This window comes from Labrus mixtus, chromosome 19 (genome assembly GCF_963584025.1).
Source record: "Labrus mixtus chromosome 19, fLabMix1.1, whole genome shotgun sequence".
Taxonomy (NCBI): domain Eukaryota; kingdom Metazoa; phylum Chordata; class Actinopteri; order Labriformes; family Labridae; genus Labrus; species Labrus mixtus.
In genome coordinates this window covers 21,120,005-21,139,737 of record NC_083630.1, presented here as the reverse complement: position 1 = coordinate 21,139,737, position 19,733 = coordinate 21,120,005, and the positions used below count along the sequence as shown (strand labels likewise).

Here is a 19,733-nt window from a genome sequence, read left to right as displayed (position 1 = left end):
TTAAAAGTTGGTACCGTTTGAAAGTAGGTTTGGTTGTCAAAATTAAAAACATTCCTGTCATACCAGCGACTATGAGCTTTCATTCACAAATTATTTTGATCCAATGATAGCTTGTTTTCTTTTAAAATACACTTAAAAAGAAAGTTTTGGACTTGATGTTGAATCTTCTGACGCATCTCCTACCACAGGTCAAGGCCACACAAGAAAAGAGCCTTAAATCACAGAGAAAGTGAGAGAGAACACACCAGTGAGGGGGAGCTGGAGGAGCACAGGGGGAGGAGGACTCAGCCAGAGTGTGTTAATTTGTATTTGGAGTTGTGGTGTCTGAGAGGGAGGGCCGGATTAGAAAAGCGGTTGTCCATAGAGAGACACACGAGGAGTCAGATTTCAGTTTATGCGAGGGCCTCTGGAGTCGGGACTCACTGAAGCTGCCTTTGTTTGACTGGGAACCAAAAGAGAGAGAGAGAAAAAGAGAGAGAGGGGGAGAAGGAGGAGGAGAGTCAGAGAGGCTTTTAGTTTGGAGCTAGTGAGAGAGGAAGGCAGAGTGGGATCCATCTCTCTCTCTGGTACCAAAGCTCTCACACATGAACAGGACAAGTTTGGATCTAAGCTCACCTCATCACTGAAGATGACTTCACGGTAAATGAAACACACTGTGTTTTCTCTCGATAAGTTCTTTGACTCAACTTTTAGTAACTTTTCCAACTCTTTACTTTTGTTTTCATGCAGCATTCCTCCCTGGTTCTTTGGATTATTTCTACTCCACCTCCAGCTCTGCTTCCATTGCTCCTCTGCCTATCAGCCGTTAGAAGGTATGTGCTCCTCTCTCCGTTTATTGATTTTTTTTGCTGGATGAGCTGTGATCTCTTTCTGTGACTGAACTTTTTTGCTGGCTCATGACTTTTCATCAGCTGAACGGTGAATGGAGAAACTGTTCCACTCTGCCTCAGGATGATGTAACTTTAAGATGCTTAAATGGCAAAATTACAACAAAACGTGTGCTAATAATGGGAGACCAAGACCATGCTTATGTTGTTTTGTCAGCTCTTCTAAAAGTCTTGATTCTTTCTTTAAAACTTCTTAAACCTTCTCCATCACAATTCCTTAAAATTTGTGCTGATAGTTTTGAAACATTATAAACTTGATACTACTCTAGAAATGTTTAGATTTTGTCACTAAGAAGAAATTCAGAAGGGCTATAAGTTGATTAAAAACTTAATTTGAAGCATGAACACAGTTTAGTCCCCTTTGGTGAAACATTTGAACAAAAACAAAGCAATACCCCGCTATTAAAAAAGAAAAGTTCCTGCACTTCAGTTTTGCTCTCTACTCTTATATGAAACACATTTTAGGTATTTATGTTGGTCTGAGCTGCAGGGTCATCCTAAACTAGAGGAATGTATTACTTTGGAAGATATTTCTCTCAGCATAAAGGAATATTTGACCATCAAATGTTCCTGAAAATGATTAAATGTTCTGCTTCTTGTTGTCTGTTATTTGTGTTTTCTGAAACTTTACTCTGCTGTCTAGGCTAGGACTCTCTTGAGAAAGATATTTTATATCTCATTGGGAATATTTCCGGTAAAACAAAGGTTAACAAAACAATAAACTGTTTTGGTATGACATTGGGATTGTTTTACAGGATTTTGGAGTCTGCGGTTTGGGGGAATATTTGCAAAAGACCCTGGTTTGATAGCCATCAGTGCACCTTTTGGGATTCTTAATGTTGGATTGGACTGGCTCCAAAGCCACTGTTTACACATGCAACAGTGTGGCAACAGCGTGCAGAGTGAAAGCTGGTGTTCCCTAAACTATTGGGGAAACTTTGGGAACTTTTGAAAGCCACTGTTTTTAAGCGTTTCATGACATCAAAGCTTATTAGGGAGAAACCTGTAAGCATCTTTGCCGGAAGATGGTTTCAATTATATCCTGACTGATCCTGTCTTTCTCTGAGTCTCTGTGCGGTGTGACGCTGTCTTTGCACAGTGTTTTCACAGCTTAAATCTAGATTTTCACTCTGATGAATGAATCAATCAGGGGGCTTCAACATGTTCCCAATTAGTGTCTAAAGATGTGGATTTTCTTTTCCACTGCAGTTGGAAGCAAAACCTCACAATGTGCACACTGCAGGCAAGCTGTCTCTGTAATCAGTAGCGCTGCATGATTAAGGTGACAGAAGATGATGTAATCCTGCTGATTTTTGCGATGTCTAAAGATGAAGGTCATTGTCAATTATGACTTCATTTCATTAGTTTCCTCCCGGCGTTGAGACCGGCCGTCACAGCTCTCGTCAGTGTGCTGGAATCCAGATTGACATTTGCGGCTGTGTGTGTGTGTTTATGTGTGTATGTGTGTGTCTGTGTGTGGATGTGTTGACCTATGATCACCACAAAGGACCTCCATGTCACAGAAGCAGCATTGTGTGGGCCCACTGGAGTAATTACGGGGTCTCTTTAAGTAATGTGGCCCCACGGAGCTTAATTGCCACAGTCTGACAATTTGAATTAAACGCCACTTTGGATGTTTGTGGTAAAAAAAAGAAAGGTGACCGCTTTGCAAGAGAAATATGATCTTGCTGGAAACTGTTTGGACTTAAAAGTTGTATTCAATGATGTTTGCAGCTCAGCAGAACTTGATAATGGCTGTGTGTTTGAGGAGGTGGATACAGTTTGATGTTTGAGAACTTGGAAAAACGTGATTTCATGCTTTAGTTTCCTCTGCTGTGAATCCTGCAGATGCCTTCAGAGCCCAAAGAGCTCAGAACTCAGGCTTTGTTTGTGCTTTTGCCATATTCATAATCCTCTACTATGATTCACAGTTTCAAGAAGAGGGGGAAAAAAATAAATGTGTGTGCTGGCTCACTTGCCAAAGAGAGAGAGAGAGAGAGAGAGAGAGAGAGAGAGAGAGAGAGAGAGAGAGAGAGAGAGAGAGAGCACTTGGGACAAATATTTCCAGGCTGCATGCTGTAAATATTCTTGAAAACAGAGCTGTCGCCGTGGCAACATTCACATTTCTGTATTCATGTGTTGAAATAAAGCTGGTATAATCCATTTCCTTTGTGTTGTGTGGAGAGTGCATGCCGCAGTGTGTATGCATGTTTTGAGGTGGATACATGAAGACTGAAAGCTGGATCTGTTTTTTGTCACATTTTCAATTTAACTGAAAGAGATAAATCAAAATCAGCATCATTCGGTGTCTGCCATGTAGGCCTGGTTTATTATATAAGCACCTAAGGGAGCAAACTGAATAATGTCTTAGAAGGATCAAACCGCTATGGAACAATTATTGAAATCTTGAAGGGAATCCTTGACTTCTCAAAGGAATGAATTCACCTTTTTTAACGAGGCAGATTAACAAATCAATAATTGATTATTATGTCTAGATTGATGACCAAATAAATGCTAGCATGAAAAAGACATGTGTAGAAAGTGGATCAATGAGGGAATGAATGCATAGACAAATGCATGGAGTCGCTTCTTAATAACACTGTTGTAATATATTGTAGTTTGTCTATATAGTGTGTTGAACGCCCGGGAACTTCGGTGGTTGCAGCCGACAGCCGAAGTTTGCAGGGCCCCTAGCTCGTGGTAAGTCTACCTTGGAAGGCTAAGACACTGCTGTTTGCTAATAATCAAATCCGCTATGGAGAAAATAAGTGGGATTTTTACTTACAATATCACACTCTTGAGCTCCATATGAAACATGTACACAAATACAGAATGAACCATCTTTACCCCGAGGTACTGACCTATGGGAGGGATGCATATCAACATGTATACCTACATACAACACTTAAGAAACAACACACACATGCAGCATTGCAACTCACTACTGTTGCTCTCCATCTGCTGCACACATGGTCATTACGCACACATGATAATGGTTTTAATTATGATGCAGGGACAATTTCAATATGGGAACACAGCTGCCTGTTAGGGATATCAACAGTTGAATGACTTGATGATGTGGCTGATGATGTCTTGGACAAAGCGTCTTGGTGTGACGATGAGGATAACGATGGTGAAGATCGAGGCCTTAAAGAGAAAGAGGACGATGATGGTTATGATGTGTGAGTCCCAGGAGTTCAAAGTCATTGAAGCTGTTACTTAAAACAAAGATGTCTACATGAAAGACCGTCTGATTTACAAGAAGAAAAGGATCCAACGTTCATTTGAAGAGTTGTAATTTGAAAACAAGTCTGATGCTAGTTTGAAAAACACTTTTTTTTTTTATCTGACCTTAAAGTTAAACAAAGTCTGGTCCATCAAAGGGAGGGCTCATTATTCACTTCTTTTTTATCTGCTGTTTGTTTAGGGAAGGTCAACTGAGGGTGTTTGCTCTTCTTCTTTAACCTCTCCTCCCCCTCCTCAAGTTCTTCAATCTTCCCGTCGTTGTGGGGTTCAGTTTATGGCCCAACATGCAAGCCAAATCTCCCATCACAGGACTAAATCAAAAAATCTATGAAGGATTATGTGAACAGGGGGATACTCTGTGCTGGCATCTAAACACATTACCAATGAGAAAATTGCTTAAAAAACTTTTCTAAAATCTACAGAATTTGAAGAATTAAAAAAGGATAATTCAGATTTGTTGCAAGAGTCCTGGATTTACTTGTCAGCTTCACTTGTGAGCAAGCGGCAAACCTCCTTGAGTGTCCAGTTCCTCGAGTGTCCCTTTTGAGGCCGGCTTCAAAATACCCAGAAGTGTCATTATTTTGATATGGGGTGTGTGTGGGACTTCCGGATCTTTTGGAAGCCAGCTCCAAATGGACACTCGAGGAACTGTTGCTGCTTGGTCTTAACAAGTTGGTTACAACGGTTGATGACAGTTACAGTGATGAACAGGTGAAACAGAAATGATTAGCCAGACAGAAGTAGGACCTGAAACTTGACTTTTTGACTGCCAGAAATTAACATGAAGCTCATTAAATCTGTTAATCCAAGAGACATGTGAACATTAATTTGTCTTCTACATTTGAACACAGATTTTAAGATGACCCAGAGTTAAAGGAAGTATTGTGTAAATTGTTCCACATGTTTTTGGTCTTGATTCTGAATTAATGAGATTCTGGTTTTGGCTTCAGTTTGTAGTAGGTCATCTGGCCTTCAGCCCGGCGCAGAGGTCACATGTCAGGTTCTGATTTAATGCACAGAGAGCTTCTCAGTCGTTTCCAACGATGAGTTCATGAATGAGCTAAAGAATGCACAAAGCACTTGAGAATTAATGTCTACTTTTATTCCACCCTAAACATGACGAGTCAACTTATATGAACCTTTTTTTTAACTCTCGGGACTGGACAGATTTTTCCTGAGAAAAACTCACAACAATGAGCGCTGAGCACATAAGCTTTCGCCAAATAAATAACAAAACAGCCAATTGATTCACTAAAGGTAAACTTGCCAGATGTTTCTTAGATTGTTCGAATGTGTGTTTACACTAAACATGTCAAATAAATGGGCTGTTATTGTTTTCACAAAATGAAATGCACTTTCTCTGTCATATTTACAAGAATTGATGTGAGATTTACATTTTAGAGATTGACTTCAAAACCAGCTTTAAAAAAAATCGAATCAACTTTTCCTGTACGTTGCTGGGTCAACCTTTGCTTGTTCTTAACAAAGTGCAGTCTCTATAACCAGCTCAAGGAAAACAATGCTAGAGCTTATTTCCATTTTCCACTTCAGTGGCTTTTCCCAGAAAAAATTAACCTGTCTTCAACATAAAAATACTTTAGAACGACAGGCAGGATATTGTGTTCAGCCACAATGTCTGCATGGGTTGGTGGTCAGGGCGATGCATATATCAAATTACCACTGGACTTTCATCCAGTGAAATACAATGATACTCAAATTAAATACTATTTGACTGGTGATTAAATCTAGTAATATCGGCACATAACTGCGATAAAAGTAGCCAATACAGATAGTCACATGATATGCTAATATCGGCTGACATTATCGGCCGGTTGAATAATCGGCCTATGTTTCTTGAATGTAACACAAAAAAACTTATTTAAAAAAAAAAATCTATATATGGTATATCTAAGTATATGGTGTCAAAAACCAAAGTGTGGTTGTTCCATGTTAGGTTTAGGCCCTAAAACTACAGTTTAGTTTAGGAAATGATGAGGTTTATAATCTTGTTAATTATTCACAACCTTTCTCAAGAGTATGACAGAAGACAGTCAGACATCTCTTTCCAATCCACAGCAAAGCCATTAATCTCTGAAATATAAAAGTATCTATCATTTTATTGTCTCTTGACAATACATTTATAGAGTGATATGAGTCCTTCGTGTAGCCTTTTACATTTTAATATATCAGCAAACAAATTGATTCAAGATGTACAGCTGGATGTGTGTTGCACATGTTTCCCTGATTATCATATGTTTACTTTCACCAAATGCCAATTTTGTTCCAATATGACAGCTGATGTGATCCTCATCTGGTTCCTTATTACTTTCTTTCACTCATAAACAATAGTTTGTTGTTTTAGTGACTAATTTGTACTCTTCAGTACTGTAGTTATTGTTTTTGTCATGGCACCTTGAATATATTGGATGTATTCATTTATTTTCATTCTTTGTGGTCTTGAGATATTATAAACTCTCGAGAACCTTTCAAATGGAAACAAGAGACGACATGAAAGCAGAAGAATTGACCCTCGGTTCTGCTGACTTCACACTTCTGAAAATCTGCCCTGGAGTCTCAGGGCCTTTATGGTTTAATCTGCAAATAATTTGAAGACAAAAACCTCAAAGCAGAAACATGTGGATTGTCCTGGAGGGTAAACAGGAATAGCTAAATAGGTCTCTGACAAAACATGTTACTATTTTGAGTGGTGGACACAGTGTGAGGACAGACCCTGTTAGAGGAGATAGGTGATTTATTTTAAAGCATGAAAGCAGCGGACAAACACAGGATGTGTTAAGTACAGGATGGGTTGTGACGCAAAGTGTCACTCTGAAACTTCTTTGTTGTGTTATTTATGATAGTCCACTTTTGGAAAACCCTTACAAGTGTATTCCTAATGACTTCAATCGAAAGAATACAAAAGGCATCACTAAATAGTTTTCTTCCCCAATCAAATATAATGTTTCTAAAATAAAAAAGCTTTGATGATGTTTTGTTGCGACTGAGATTACATCGTTTTGCTAATGAAGTCCTAATCTGAACAGTCGTTATCGCTCAAGAAAATCAAAGCTTTTTGCCATCAAAGAGCTCTCGAAGCCAACGTGCTGAACACTTTGTTTGATGTGGACGACTGTTTTCTTTGTGCGGCCTTTAGTTTACTGTTTGATGATGCACATCAAACACAATACATTTCTGACTCTTCTTTCATCATGATGTTTTTGCTTGTCTTTCCATGCTTTTAAGTCATTTTTGCTAAATGAACCACTTTTTCAGACCTCTTTCCTGGTGTGTGATTTCTTTTATCAGAAGCAGATACACCATATGGCATGTTATCAATATATTACCAAACTGAATTTACTGTACATAAACCACATGGATCAATGTTCATGAAATTGGTTTTCTTCCAACGTTTAAGCTAACTCCTTTACCTTTTTCCCGACTTTTTGCCACTTTCTCCTTGAGATGAGCACTCTTAACAAGATTTGCTTCTGTTAATCTAACAAAGCAAAACAGGGTTATTTTGTTTAACCTAGTGTCATATGTAACTGATTGTTCCTGGTTTTCCCAAACCATCATTTTCCTGCATAACTGTTGTCTTTTGAGAGTGGTTTGACGTTGTGTTTACAAAAAGTTGAGCCACGCAGTTGGCCACACAGTTCATCGGCAAGAAGCAACCTCCGGTGTTAAAAATTGCAGCCAATGCAGAAGTGCAAAAAAACTGCAGTTCCTCTAATGTCCACTTGAGGCTGGCTGGCAAAGCGAAAGAATTCCCTTCGGGTCCCATATTAAAATGCCTATTTTTACAGCAGAAATACAAATGTTTCAAAACAGGTTGATTCAAAAAACTAATTTGGTATCAATAGCTTATTGTGTAAAGCAAGAGAAATCGTTGGGCTTCATGCAATGGGTGATGTCACTGAGACTATACGTCCATGTTTTATACAGTCTAAGGTCATAGGTCAATCTAAAATTTGCAGCAGACTTTGTGATAAGGTCTCCAATAGTGCATTTGTATAATTTAAATCCCAGACCAGCTTCAGGAAAGAAACTGGGAGATATAAAATAGAACATTTTTCAATCCTTTCAAAATCCACTGATGACTGTACCTTGAGTAAGTTACTCATGTAGGGCTGTTTAATAGCCAAAAGCAAACCGATGACGTTTTGAGTGAGTGCAACTTTAAATGGTACGAAGGATGAAAAGAAAATTCCCGTCTGAAGCTGAGTGTTGGAACATTGCAGCACATAAACATGGTTACAGCTGTAAAGGGCAGCGTTGTGACTGAACCACAGTACAGTCTGTGTGCTGTGAGGAAATTCACTGAATAAAATGTGACACGTGATAGAAGTTATGAGTCCTTCTGCATTCCTGTAGGAAATACTGTGCTCATGCAGTATATTTGCCATCTCAAGGGATTAAAGGTGCATCAAAACTTCAATTTATATTAATTCAAAGTGGTTTGAATTAGCTTGTTTATTTTTCTGGGAGCGGCTTGCTTCCTGTCTTTTTGCACCACAGAAGCCTGGTGGGTAAAAACATGGCATATCTTACAGTCTGGAAAGTGTCTGTCAGAGAGGAAATATGGAGTTGAAACAAACTGGTGTGTGTTCGGCTGTGTGGCGAACACACATAGAGAAGGAGGATACGTCGAGTCATAGAGCAGTGGAGCATCTGAGGGTCCGATGAGGTCATGGAGTGCAGAATAGCTGTTTGTGACTCTTGAAAAACGTAGGAAATTGAAATTTTGGTTTAGTTTTTTATTTCATTTTCAGGCACTATAATTAATTAACTTAATATTGCCAAAAGTATGGGGACATCTAAACATTAAATCCATATTTAATTGTTGAACATTTAATCTCCAAACCATATTTAATACCACAGTCCAAACCAAAAACAGCTTCAACTTTTCTTGGAAAGCTTTCTACAAGTCTTTCTACCCTGTCTCCAACAATTTGCTACCATGCAGCCACAAGAGCTTTTATGAGTTTGGCCAATAATATTTTGCCGTTCAAATTCATCCCAAAGACGTTGGTTAGAGTTGAAGCCAGGACTATGTGACAGCCAGTCAAGTTATTCCACTCTTAATCGTCCAAAATATCTCAGTATGATTAAGATTAAGATGTGTCCACATGCTTTGGCCCTACAGTTCAAGGACTGTTTCTCTTTCTAAATTATCATTAATGTTGATGTGTAAATCATAGGTTAACTTTTAATGAGCTGGGCCAAAATGATGCATCTGTGCTCATACTTCCACAAGGTTCACACAGCTCAGAGCTCAGCAGGGTTGCTAGCATGTTGACCCAGCCTTGAACCTTTTATGGCTCTGGTTTGGTCGCCTGTCCAGCTGATGGATTACTTCTGGTCATCAGCAAACCAAAAAGCAGACTTCAAAGAAAGTGTGAAGTTTAAGCTTTTCACCACATAAACTTGAACTTTGTATCTTTTGATACACTCCACAATGCTTATTTAATATGTTTACCCAGTCTGAAGTTGCACCAGCTTGAATCCAATGTGAAGTTCTTGTATGGTGCAAGTTTATTTTGTTCAAAATGGGCATTGTCTTAACATCTTGAAGCATGACTCGAACATGCATCTGTATTTAGGGTAGTGATAGTTCCCCAGTGGGAGGTGGGATTAGTGGTGGTGTTAAAGGTCTTTTTTTTATTGTCGTGATGGTCCCTGTGTGTGCCCTCAGCTGGCCTACAGCTGTGTTGTTTTTGAACCCACTGTCAACTCAACTTCCTGAAAATCCCATCACAAATCGAATGAAAGTTTGTACTCAGCTTACCTGATTGGTTCACCACCACTTGTGAGTAACTTCAACAAACATCTTTGTTCTTTGCTTACCTTTGCTTCATTTTTTGGGTTTCTCTTCATCATACAATTCCCCGGCTTTGCTTGTAACCTCACGCAATTCCAAAAAGCTCAGTGGTGTTTATTCTTTGTAGTTATCCTTGCAATGAATGAAACAACATAAAAATCCCCAAATCAATTTCTCACATTGGTTTGTGGTTTGCTCTTTGCTGCTGTTTCTGCTGTTGGCCTGTCATTAGCACTACCACTTATTGTGTTTGTGCATGTAGTAGACTCTTTCACTTCCAGCACTCCAAAACCAAAAGTATGTGGCATTTTTCCAAGAAAAAGTGGTGAATGTGCTTTTTTCCCCCCAGATTAGACTATTACTGTAACTGAAAATGTCTTACCCTTTATATTGCAAGTCTTGTATTCTCAGAGAGTCCTATTGCTTGGGTAACAAGAGCAAGTTAAATCCCTTTGTTTTGTATTTGCGGTTAAGTTTCTTTCTTTTTCTGGATGGCTCAGATTTCTGCTAGACAAATCGTAAGTCAAATTTGCCAGGAAAAACTTGTTTTGATTGGTTTTTATTTTTTTCATCTGTCATTGACTCCAAGAAATAATGACCTACTGGCAGTCTGCTCGCTTAAATGAACATTGCACAAACCCTATCTTTGGGGAGCCACTTGAAAAAAAGGAAAGAGAAAATTGTACTAACTGTCATAAATAAGTTTGTGAAAACCATTGGTGGTCTGTTTTTTTTTTTTTTAGATTTCTATGGCCTGAAACCCTGACATTTCTTTCTAGGTTTTTGTCTAGTCTTTCTTCTTTTTATTCTTCTTCAGCCTTCTTGGTTGAACAACGCTGTCATCAGTCCGTCCATCATGGTGACATCAGACATCCCCATCTAGTATTCAGGACCGTGAAGCTTTCAGCAGCCCCTTTTGACCAAAGTAGAAAGAAAAACAGATCCATTTCCCTAAGAGATTTCAAACTTTGGAGTCTTAAAGTGCTAAATAGGTGATGGCCTGATGTTTTTATTACACTTTACTGGAAGCGTCTTGTTATTATGTGTAGATTTTGGTTGAGGTTTTTAAAATAACAAATAGCAAAGCTAAGACAATCACTTATTGGGATCAAGAGATAGCTTTTCCAATTTAGGACCACCCTTTGGTTTGGATCTCCACCAAAATGTTGTGAAAAACCATCTTTTCCTTAACCTCCCACAGACATATGAGTATCTAGCCCATTTTCCTTCCAAAAATTCAATTTTCTTCCTGTTACATCAGCTTCTTTTCAGTTGTCTCAGCAATCCCTGAGTCATGGCAACAGCACCAAACATTGGGATTTGGCATATAGAGACATTACAGCCTAATATTTTGACACACTCAGCTAGATTCTGTTTAGGTATTTAGCAGAAGCAGTGTTGGTAGGAAGTGGTTTCCCTTACATAAAAACAGCTACTTTCCTCGTGGCTTGGTGACGTGGTACCAATTAAAACTGAATGAACATTGGCAATGAGGAGTTGAGTGCTGTAGTTTTAATGGAAAATCCTGGTGGTTAGAAGCATGTATCTGGCAAGCTGAACCTGACATTAACAGCAGTAAAACTTTAAAATGCTGGTAAATTTTGTCTGTGGTTTGTCTGGCAATGCTGAAGGTTTCTCTGGAACAGCTGATTCTGTTGTGATGTATTCTTAATCCATTACAGATGTACCGTACCCTCTTTTTGTTGCGTTAAATAATGACTGTTTCTGTACGGGAATGATTGAAACTATTTTCCTAATTTTACACTCTACTTCTATAGCATGATCCCTGGTCAGAAGTAAGATCCTAAATCACTTTCCCAGCACTCAATAAAACATATTTATCATCCAAACAATGTCCACTATATCCATTCAACATAGTAACACCTGGCAACATGGTCAAAGGGAAGGGAATACCTTTAAGATAATGTGATTTCCTGAAGAGACTACTGATTTCTTCAGGTAATCCTCACATGACAGCAGATACAAAACAAACAAACAAACTTTGGCCAAGTTCTCTTTCAGATAATGCGACCAGCTTAGAAAATACTTTTCTTTTGATTCATTGTTGAGCATAAACTCACTGTGAGTACTCGTGGCAGTAGCTTAAATTTTGGCCTAAGTTTGTTACCCCTTTGCTTTCATACTTTCCATTTTCTTCTTAAGGCTTAGTTCAATGCAACAGCGCAAGACTTAGAGAGGATATTTTTGTTGGATGAACTGCGTGGCAGAGATACTTCCAGAAACGGAAACAATCAAAGTAACCTTTTGTCAGCAAGAACCACTGATAGAAGTAGGTCTGTCGTTAGTTGTAGGCAACGAGAGAAAACACAGACAATTGTCAGTACTTCTTTAGGATTTGTACAAAGAATTAACAAAATAAAGAATTTGGGTTTAAAACCAACACAAGTTGCTTAAGTAAGAGTTAAGATGCAGATATTTTATAGCTGGTTGGCGAAACTGTCCTGGCAAATGATCTTCAAGTAATACTGAAAGTTAGTACAAGTGATTCTGAAAGACAGGTTGCTGTTACTTAGCATTAAATTGGCTGCCTGAAATGTCAAAACATGTACTCTAGCAGTTGACTCTGTAACATTTTCTTTTCATCCTTCTTTTTCCTCATCTAATTCCTGGAGACATGTTTTTGATGGTGGGATTTTAAACCTGACCACTGACCTGACCAAGACAAAGTCAGCCTAGAGGCTTCATGGCCGTCATGTTAAGTTTCCAACAGATGATGTAAGTAGATGTAATGGCCTGGAACAAGAGGAGGGGGACATGCAGTATCATTATTATTACAGCTTTGGCTTGTCCTGTAACCCTGGAGCTCTGAAGTGGAGGCTAACATGGAGTTTGTAATGGGTATGAGTGTGGTCTCTGCTAGTTTATGATGGGAAAGGATTGTGGTTTCAGAAACGGTTTCCTACATGTTCATTGAGCTGCGGCGGTCAACCATAACTAAGAAAGCTGTCTAGAAACATGAATTGGATTCCTTATGGTCCTCAAGAATTGTGTAGAGTCAATTAAAATGTAATCCCACACAGTGCAGATCTATGGTGTTCTCACCTACAGGAAAAACATGACATTACACTATTGGAAGTTAACTTCAGTAAAGGTTTGTTTGCTAAAGACTTCAACACCCACCTCCTTATTTCATAAACTGTACATTTTGACATTGTTTCCTGTGGACAACTTGATCAAATCCTGCTTTGTTTAGTCAAATAATGTACACATGATCATAATCGCTTTTTAGGAAAAATCTTGGTTTAAACATATATGAACTCTTAATTGCTCATTGCCTATACCTATACCTAATGTATGCACAACATTTTTCCACCTAAATTATAGAGCCCATCAAGTCCTGTATGCAGTTGAATTGACTTCAAACTCTGTTTTCAAAACTGTTAAAAATTCCCCTGACAATATAAGACAACGTTACACTAAAATGTTAAACATGCAATTTTTTTGATGTAACATTTTTAAAGTTGCATGGCATTGGGTTATCAGAGTTGTTGAATTGTGTAGTCAACCCTTGGATCAGACCCAGCATACGGCTTTCAAACTGGTTTTGTATGTTTGACTTGATGATCATTGTCCTACCATAGCTAGGCTTTGATACACGTCATACCACAAAGACAAAGACCACTAAAAAAGATTGTGCTTGATGTTCATTTAGTCCCAAATCCCTCAAGTCTGTTGAATTTGGGCCATCCTGCCCCAAGACACATTCCTATTATTCTCATTGCTGCCTAGTAGGATCAGTTCAGACTAGAGATGAGTAAGTCTTTTGCAAAGAAACAGATGGAAAAATTATCGTGTTTATGTTTTATCATCCCAGAATAAGAGTTGTGTGATGAGATAGAGGCAGTGTCTGGAGTATTTCACCAAGTCTCAGACATGGGCCTGTCCACCCTGAACTATCTCAACAGGTGTTTTGGTTTTTCAACATTTGGTAATGATTTGTACAAAATGTCAGTACAAGGCAGAAGGACTGGAACCAATTTATTTTGAACTATCACATTTATATACAGTAAATCAAGTAGACTCTCTCAGGAAGGAGTTTGGAAACATTACAGCAAAACTGACAAGAAAACAAACAAAAGAAAGTCTACATTTACATCTTTTAATATCTACAAAACAAAAGAGAAGCTGAACCCAAACCTGATCATCAGTTTTTTTTGGAGATACGTTGTTCTCTGTTAGTTTGAGGAAATTAACTCCTGGTCAGATGTTCAGCCTCAGAGAGCCTGTCAGAGTACCAGCAGGTACTTGTTGAGGATTTTTTATGGAGGTTAACATCTATGTGTGATCTCCTCTGTTGGAGGATGACTGTGAGCAAGGAGAGAGGTCAGTTTCTAAATCTGGACAGCTTTACACCCATGCAAAAAGTCTCACACATATTAACACATTCAGATGCACACCTTTAGGCCAGCTGATCCAAACTTTGTGATTTTTTTTCTGGATTACACTACCACAACCTTGGCTCTGTACATCCAGAGTTTAATTTGAAGGCTTGAATTGCAGTTTCAGAGACTTTTTCCTACTGGCTGTGGGGAAATTAGTTTGGCACTAAAAAAAATGTTAAAATTAAAATGAATCCAACTCCACAGATTGCTGATCTATAAATGTAGTAAGCCTCACTGACTTTTATCCATGTGTGCCAATTACTTTTAAATGTATGCTCAACAGTATAAAATCCCATGTGTTGGAGCCAGTGATAACACAATACTAACTTTTACTCTTTGTTTCATCTTTGCTGTGAAAAATGTCAGCAATTGGAGTGAAGCGAACATCTCATGGTGTTGATTTGCTCTACAGTTTTCCAATCTGTCAGGCCAACACCCATGGAATAACTTCCAAATCTGTCATCGAGCTAAACACAAGGCTGGGTTTTTCATTGGAAAATTGATGATGTGGGGATTCACTAGTCAAAGATGTTCTCTGTGGAGATCCCAGTTTGAATATTGCTAAGAAAATCATGTTGGAAGCTACCATCAGTGACTGTTAAACAGTGCAGATGTTTCCAACAGAGACCTCAGAGGGTCCAAGGGATGCTTACTAGCTTGACCGTTACGGAGCACATTATAAAGTTATAGCACTGTTGGGATCTGGGTTTAGAAGCTGAAAAACTAACACATTGACTATTTGTCTGGGTAATTTTATGTGCTTGTAAAACACTGACCCTTTTCAATCCTCAATGTTATTACTTCATGCTGCAAGTTTCACCAGAAGGAAATGTATATTTTAGTCTTCCCTCCAGTTCTTCAAAACTTGACTAACAGTTTACATGCTTGATGACAGCTTGCAAATCTAAGTGTTTGACCATTGAGACAAATCATACATTTTTGCCAGAAACAGGAAATCTTCCAATAGTTCTGCTTTTATTATCTTGCTCTTTGTATTCATTGTTTAGTTATCTTAATCTTATCATTGCTGTCTCTTACTTCTGCTAATCTTCTTAATGCCTGTCAAACACAATGCCAACTTCAACACACTGCACTGTCTAAACCCTGCAGATCTGACCAGTTCTCATACTTCTCTTAGTTTGTCCAGACAACAAGAATTTAGCATGTCCAACTGCCCCATAAAAAATCTACCCAATCTGTAAACAACTTATTGAATAAAGGTCGTAGAAACTCCAAATGAAAACTCCATTAAACCACTCAGCCTTTGTTGTGACCACACCACTCCAAACACTTGCAAGACGAGGAATTTCAAGTTGGAATAACGGACCAATGAGCTTGACCTGGTTTTGGCCTGACGGATGATGCTAACAGCTGCTGAGTGTTCTAGTTGTTGTTGGGCACTGGGGTCATGGATTAGGATCATTTCCTCCTCCAGGGGTGAACCCGCAGTGCATTTAGCAACTAATTGACCAATTATCTATGAGACAGTGTGGATAGAAGACATATTGCATGATTTGCTCAGAGATCTTTTGTAGCTGCATTTTGCTTGGGGTTTAGCAATGAGTAGCAACTCCCATGGGTTTATGTCCCAGCACTTCCTTTTTAGCAATATTAGCATTTGTGAGGCACTGATGCCAAGCATACAGTTGGCATTCCTGTTCATTTGAGCAATTATTTTTTTACTGACCACAAAATCAACACAAAAGTTATCTAAAAATTCTTTACATTTAGCCCGAGACCACAGTTGTTGCAACATAATTTTCCAGATACCCATTCAAATCCCCTATGAGCAAGCACTTGGCAAAAAAATAGAAAGACAAATTTCATTTCTTTTAGGCAGAATCCTTGAGAAGAACCAGACTCACGGGTAGACTGCAATCTGCCTCAACCAGTTGGGTTGAGAGAGACACACAGATAAAAATAAAGAGACAGTCAAAAGTTATCCACACCAAATTTGGGAAACCATTTCCTCATGGATCTTGCTTTGTACAGTTTGGTATTGTCATATCAAATCAGAAAATGGCTTTCTCTTAAGAGAAAATTGTCTCTCCAGCTTCATACGTACTGCAAAAACATAACTTTAGACTTAAACGAGGACATTGACCTCAGGTCATTCTCACCTTAGCCAGCCCTACAGGTCAAGTATCTTTAAATAGGGACAGTCCAATGGCGCCGTCAAAGTGGCAACACTTGAGTCAACGAACAACGGGGCTGCAAGTGGGTTGGCTGAGAGCTAGCTCTTTATACTGCAACAAACAACTCACAATGCAGAGCCAAAGCAGATGTTATCAATCAGTCTCCTCCACCCCTCCGCCTCCCATATGTAGGAACAGTTTGGATAAGCTACACGAGTATCTCCTATGTGATGAATGCAAACATGCCAAACCATGGCCTGCTAGCAAATCCTTGGCATTCATCAGTGGAAAAGAGGGAAAGGGGATTTTTTATAGCTTGAAGAGCTGCTATGGATGACGATGAATAGGTCACACTGTGATTTTCAGTTGCAGATGTTGATCCCTCAGTTGCACCTCAGAACATTCCCTATGGTTATAGCTTTTCTTTCTCTTTTCTGTTTTTTTTTTCTTTTTGTATTCGCCTGTCTTGGTTTCTTCCCCCCTCACTCAAGCACTCAGCACTTTTCCATTCCTTTCCTTCTCCTTCCTTTTCTTTTTATCTTCTGGCAGGAGCCATGACAAACTTAGAGCCTTGTCAAGAGGCGTCAGTTGCTTTTTTTGATGAGGTGGAAGAGATTCTTTGCTCCATCCAGCTTCTTTATCTCATGATTGATTGCCTCCATCTTTCTTCAATCCTCTCCTTTCCTCTCTCAAAGCCCTACCAACCCAACCATGTGATGAATATGCCCTATAGTTTTATTTACTTATGTAGAGATATCACCAATTCATCGTTCCACCTTTCCATTGTTAAGTAAAAAAGATGTTTCTCTCCAAAGGTCTCTTTGAAGGCTGGAGCTGGCGGTGGCAAGCTGCCAACAACAGACAGACTTTGTTTTTAGTCAGCCAATGATTCCTCTGACACTTTGGTCAGAGGGCAGTTTCTACAGCTGGTTAAACACAGTTTGGGGTAAGCCGAAACAACGTGCCGTTTACACGGAGCCCCATGACATCTGACCCCTGTGGACATCCACTTTTACCACCAGCCTCTCGTTGCTTTAATTAACTTGAAGGCAGAATAAGGGATGATTCCTTCCAACACCCTTTCAACACTATTCCACATCAAATCATAAATCTAAAGTTTCAAATGGCAAAGACAGGTTGAGTATAAAATAACCTTTTTTTGACAATGAGAGACCCTCTGTTTAATGCTGTAAGTGAAGTGTTTGTCCTATCCTATTGCTGATTTACCTGTGTGTCTTTTTTGTGTTTTTTGTATACAGTAAGTAAAATATCAGCACTTCTGAAGTGAACTCTTTATGATGGGGACAACTGTTAATGATTCAAAAGTGAATGTTCTGGAAAGACCAGCAGCATACCTCATTCAGCTGCATAAAATCTTATTCTCACTCTCAAGGATTCAACTTTATTGAATCAGTACCTCCACGTTTGGTGTTACTGCTTTGGGAAGTAGTAGAAATAAATACACAAGGTTCAGGAGAGCATAGTCCCAAGGATGCAGTGGGTCTATGTTGTTAGAGGTATTTTTGTTTACAGCCAGTTAGAAAGAAGAAGTTTGAGCTCGTGTTCTGTTATTCATTAGCAAATACATGCACCTAAAAATTGCATGTAACTCAAATATTTTGCTGAAAAGTGACCCGAGGGGCTTTAAGTGAGAAATCAAGAAAAAACATGGCAAATATTCTGCTCCACAAAGGTAGTACTGTTCCCCCGATGACTGTGCCAAGTTGGTACTCCATATTAAGATGGAAGATAAGAATTCTGAAGGAACAGGGAGCCGGCAGCAATGTGTGTGTAAATGTGTGTTTCAAGCGACACAGACAGAAGGAATACTTGGCTCCACTGACCTTGCCGACTAAACTATTTGGCCTTTGGCTCTTGGCAGCCTTGGTCCTGCCAGCTTGTACGGGCAGGGAGAAAAAAGACCCTTATCAGTGACCCAAGACCTGTCCAGTGTTGGCTTATATGGGCAAACTCTAGAGCCACTTAAAATCTGCAGGACCAGTTTGGGTTTCTGTATTAGTGAGCACAAATACTCCTTAATGCAGTTTTCACATTTGCTGAAGCCCATTTTAAAGTGTTGATTATGACTTTACCTTGAGTCTAACAGGACATGGGAGTAGTGTGCAAAATGCACGGTAAGGAATCTAAAGTTATTCATGGATTATTTGTAAGAGGAAACATCCAGCCAACACTAAATAAATCCAAACAGTTGGCCCATTCATGTTTATAAAAGTATGCAAAGACATTTAAACATGGACATAAATCTTGGCACTGCAAGCTTAATCTGACCTGACCTGCAATGAACCCTAACCTACTGGATGCTACTCTAACACAGTTGTCATTAGGAAGTCATTACATGCTCTTCTTCCACGGCCTGCTGGAGTTACACTGGGACCTTTAACCCCTTGTGAAACCTACAGCAATGCTGCAGTTATAGACCTCTGTAGAATGAGCACGTCTTGCCTGGCTGACTTTTTCTAAAACATCCCTAGATACACAATATTCCATATGTGAAAAAGATAAATACAGCACTATAGATCCTCAGACATTTTTCTTCCCAGTGTATTTACATCTGGTGTGTACGACCTAATGTGTTCATTCGGCATGTAACTAATCACATCATCTGCAAACTGTTTGTGTTTTGCACCAAACTGTGTCTACTTTTACAAAAGAGAAAATTGATCAAAGACTTTATTATCACCATAGATAAATGTATATATGTAATGGCTTTCCACTGCATACATTTTCTTACTTAGTAGTCTGTGAGACCACCGGGTGAGAAGAAGCTGGTTCGCCTCACTGAGAGACAGTCAACCCTACTCCCTAAGATGAATGTTGGAAGGGACACAAGAATGCGCTCTGCTTACCGCTCAGCCCCCTTTCACTCCGGTCCAGACCTCACTTTACCTGTCCCACATAAGGCTCCCGTTGTGTGTGCATATGTGTAGTGCAGTGTGAGAAGGCTAAAGAAATAAGTAACTTTTCAAAACTTCAGTATAGAGCAATATTTCGATGTAGTAATAAATGCATTGTTGAAGCTTCCAAATTTGTAGTCTCCGGTTGCCATGGCACAGATCCTGAAACACAAGAACAGTAAAATGTTCACTCTAAAGAGAAAAAATATACAAAGACCTCCTTTTAGGAAAATTTAGACTCTTTAAATGATGATGATGTCAAAAACACCCCCACAAATCATCAGTAAGAAGAAGACAACCTGACATAATGACTTATGATTCCTTAA

The 19,733-nt window shown here is 39.1% G+C and overlaps 1 protein-coding gene across 1 annotated transcript in view; it reads left to right on the top strand.

The window, feature by feature from the left end:
• The first annotated feature begins 393 nt into the window (after nucleotides 1-393).
• Nucleotides 394-19,733, top strand: part of LOC132993949 (collagen alpha-1(XVIII) chain-like) — a 56,748-nt gene continuing 37,408 nt past the window's right edge. The window contains exons 1-2 of the mRNA XM_061063950.1: nucleotides 394-639; nucleotides 730-812. Of these exons, the coding sequence (XP_060919933.1) occupies nucleotides 629-639; nucleotides 730-812 (94 nt within the window). The 5' untranslated portion in view covers nucleotides 394-628. The remainder of the gene's footprint in view (nucleotides 640-729; nucleotides 813-19,733) is intronic.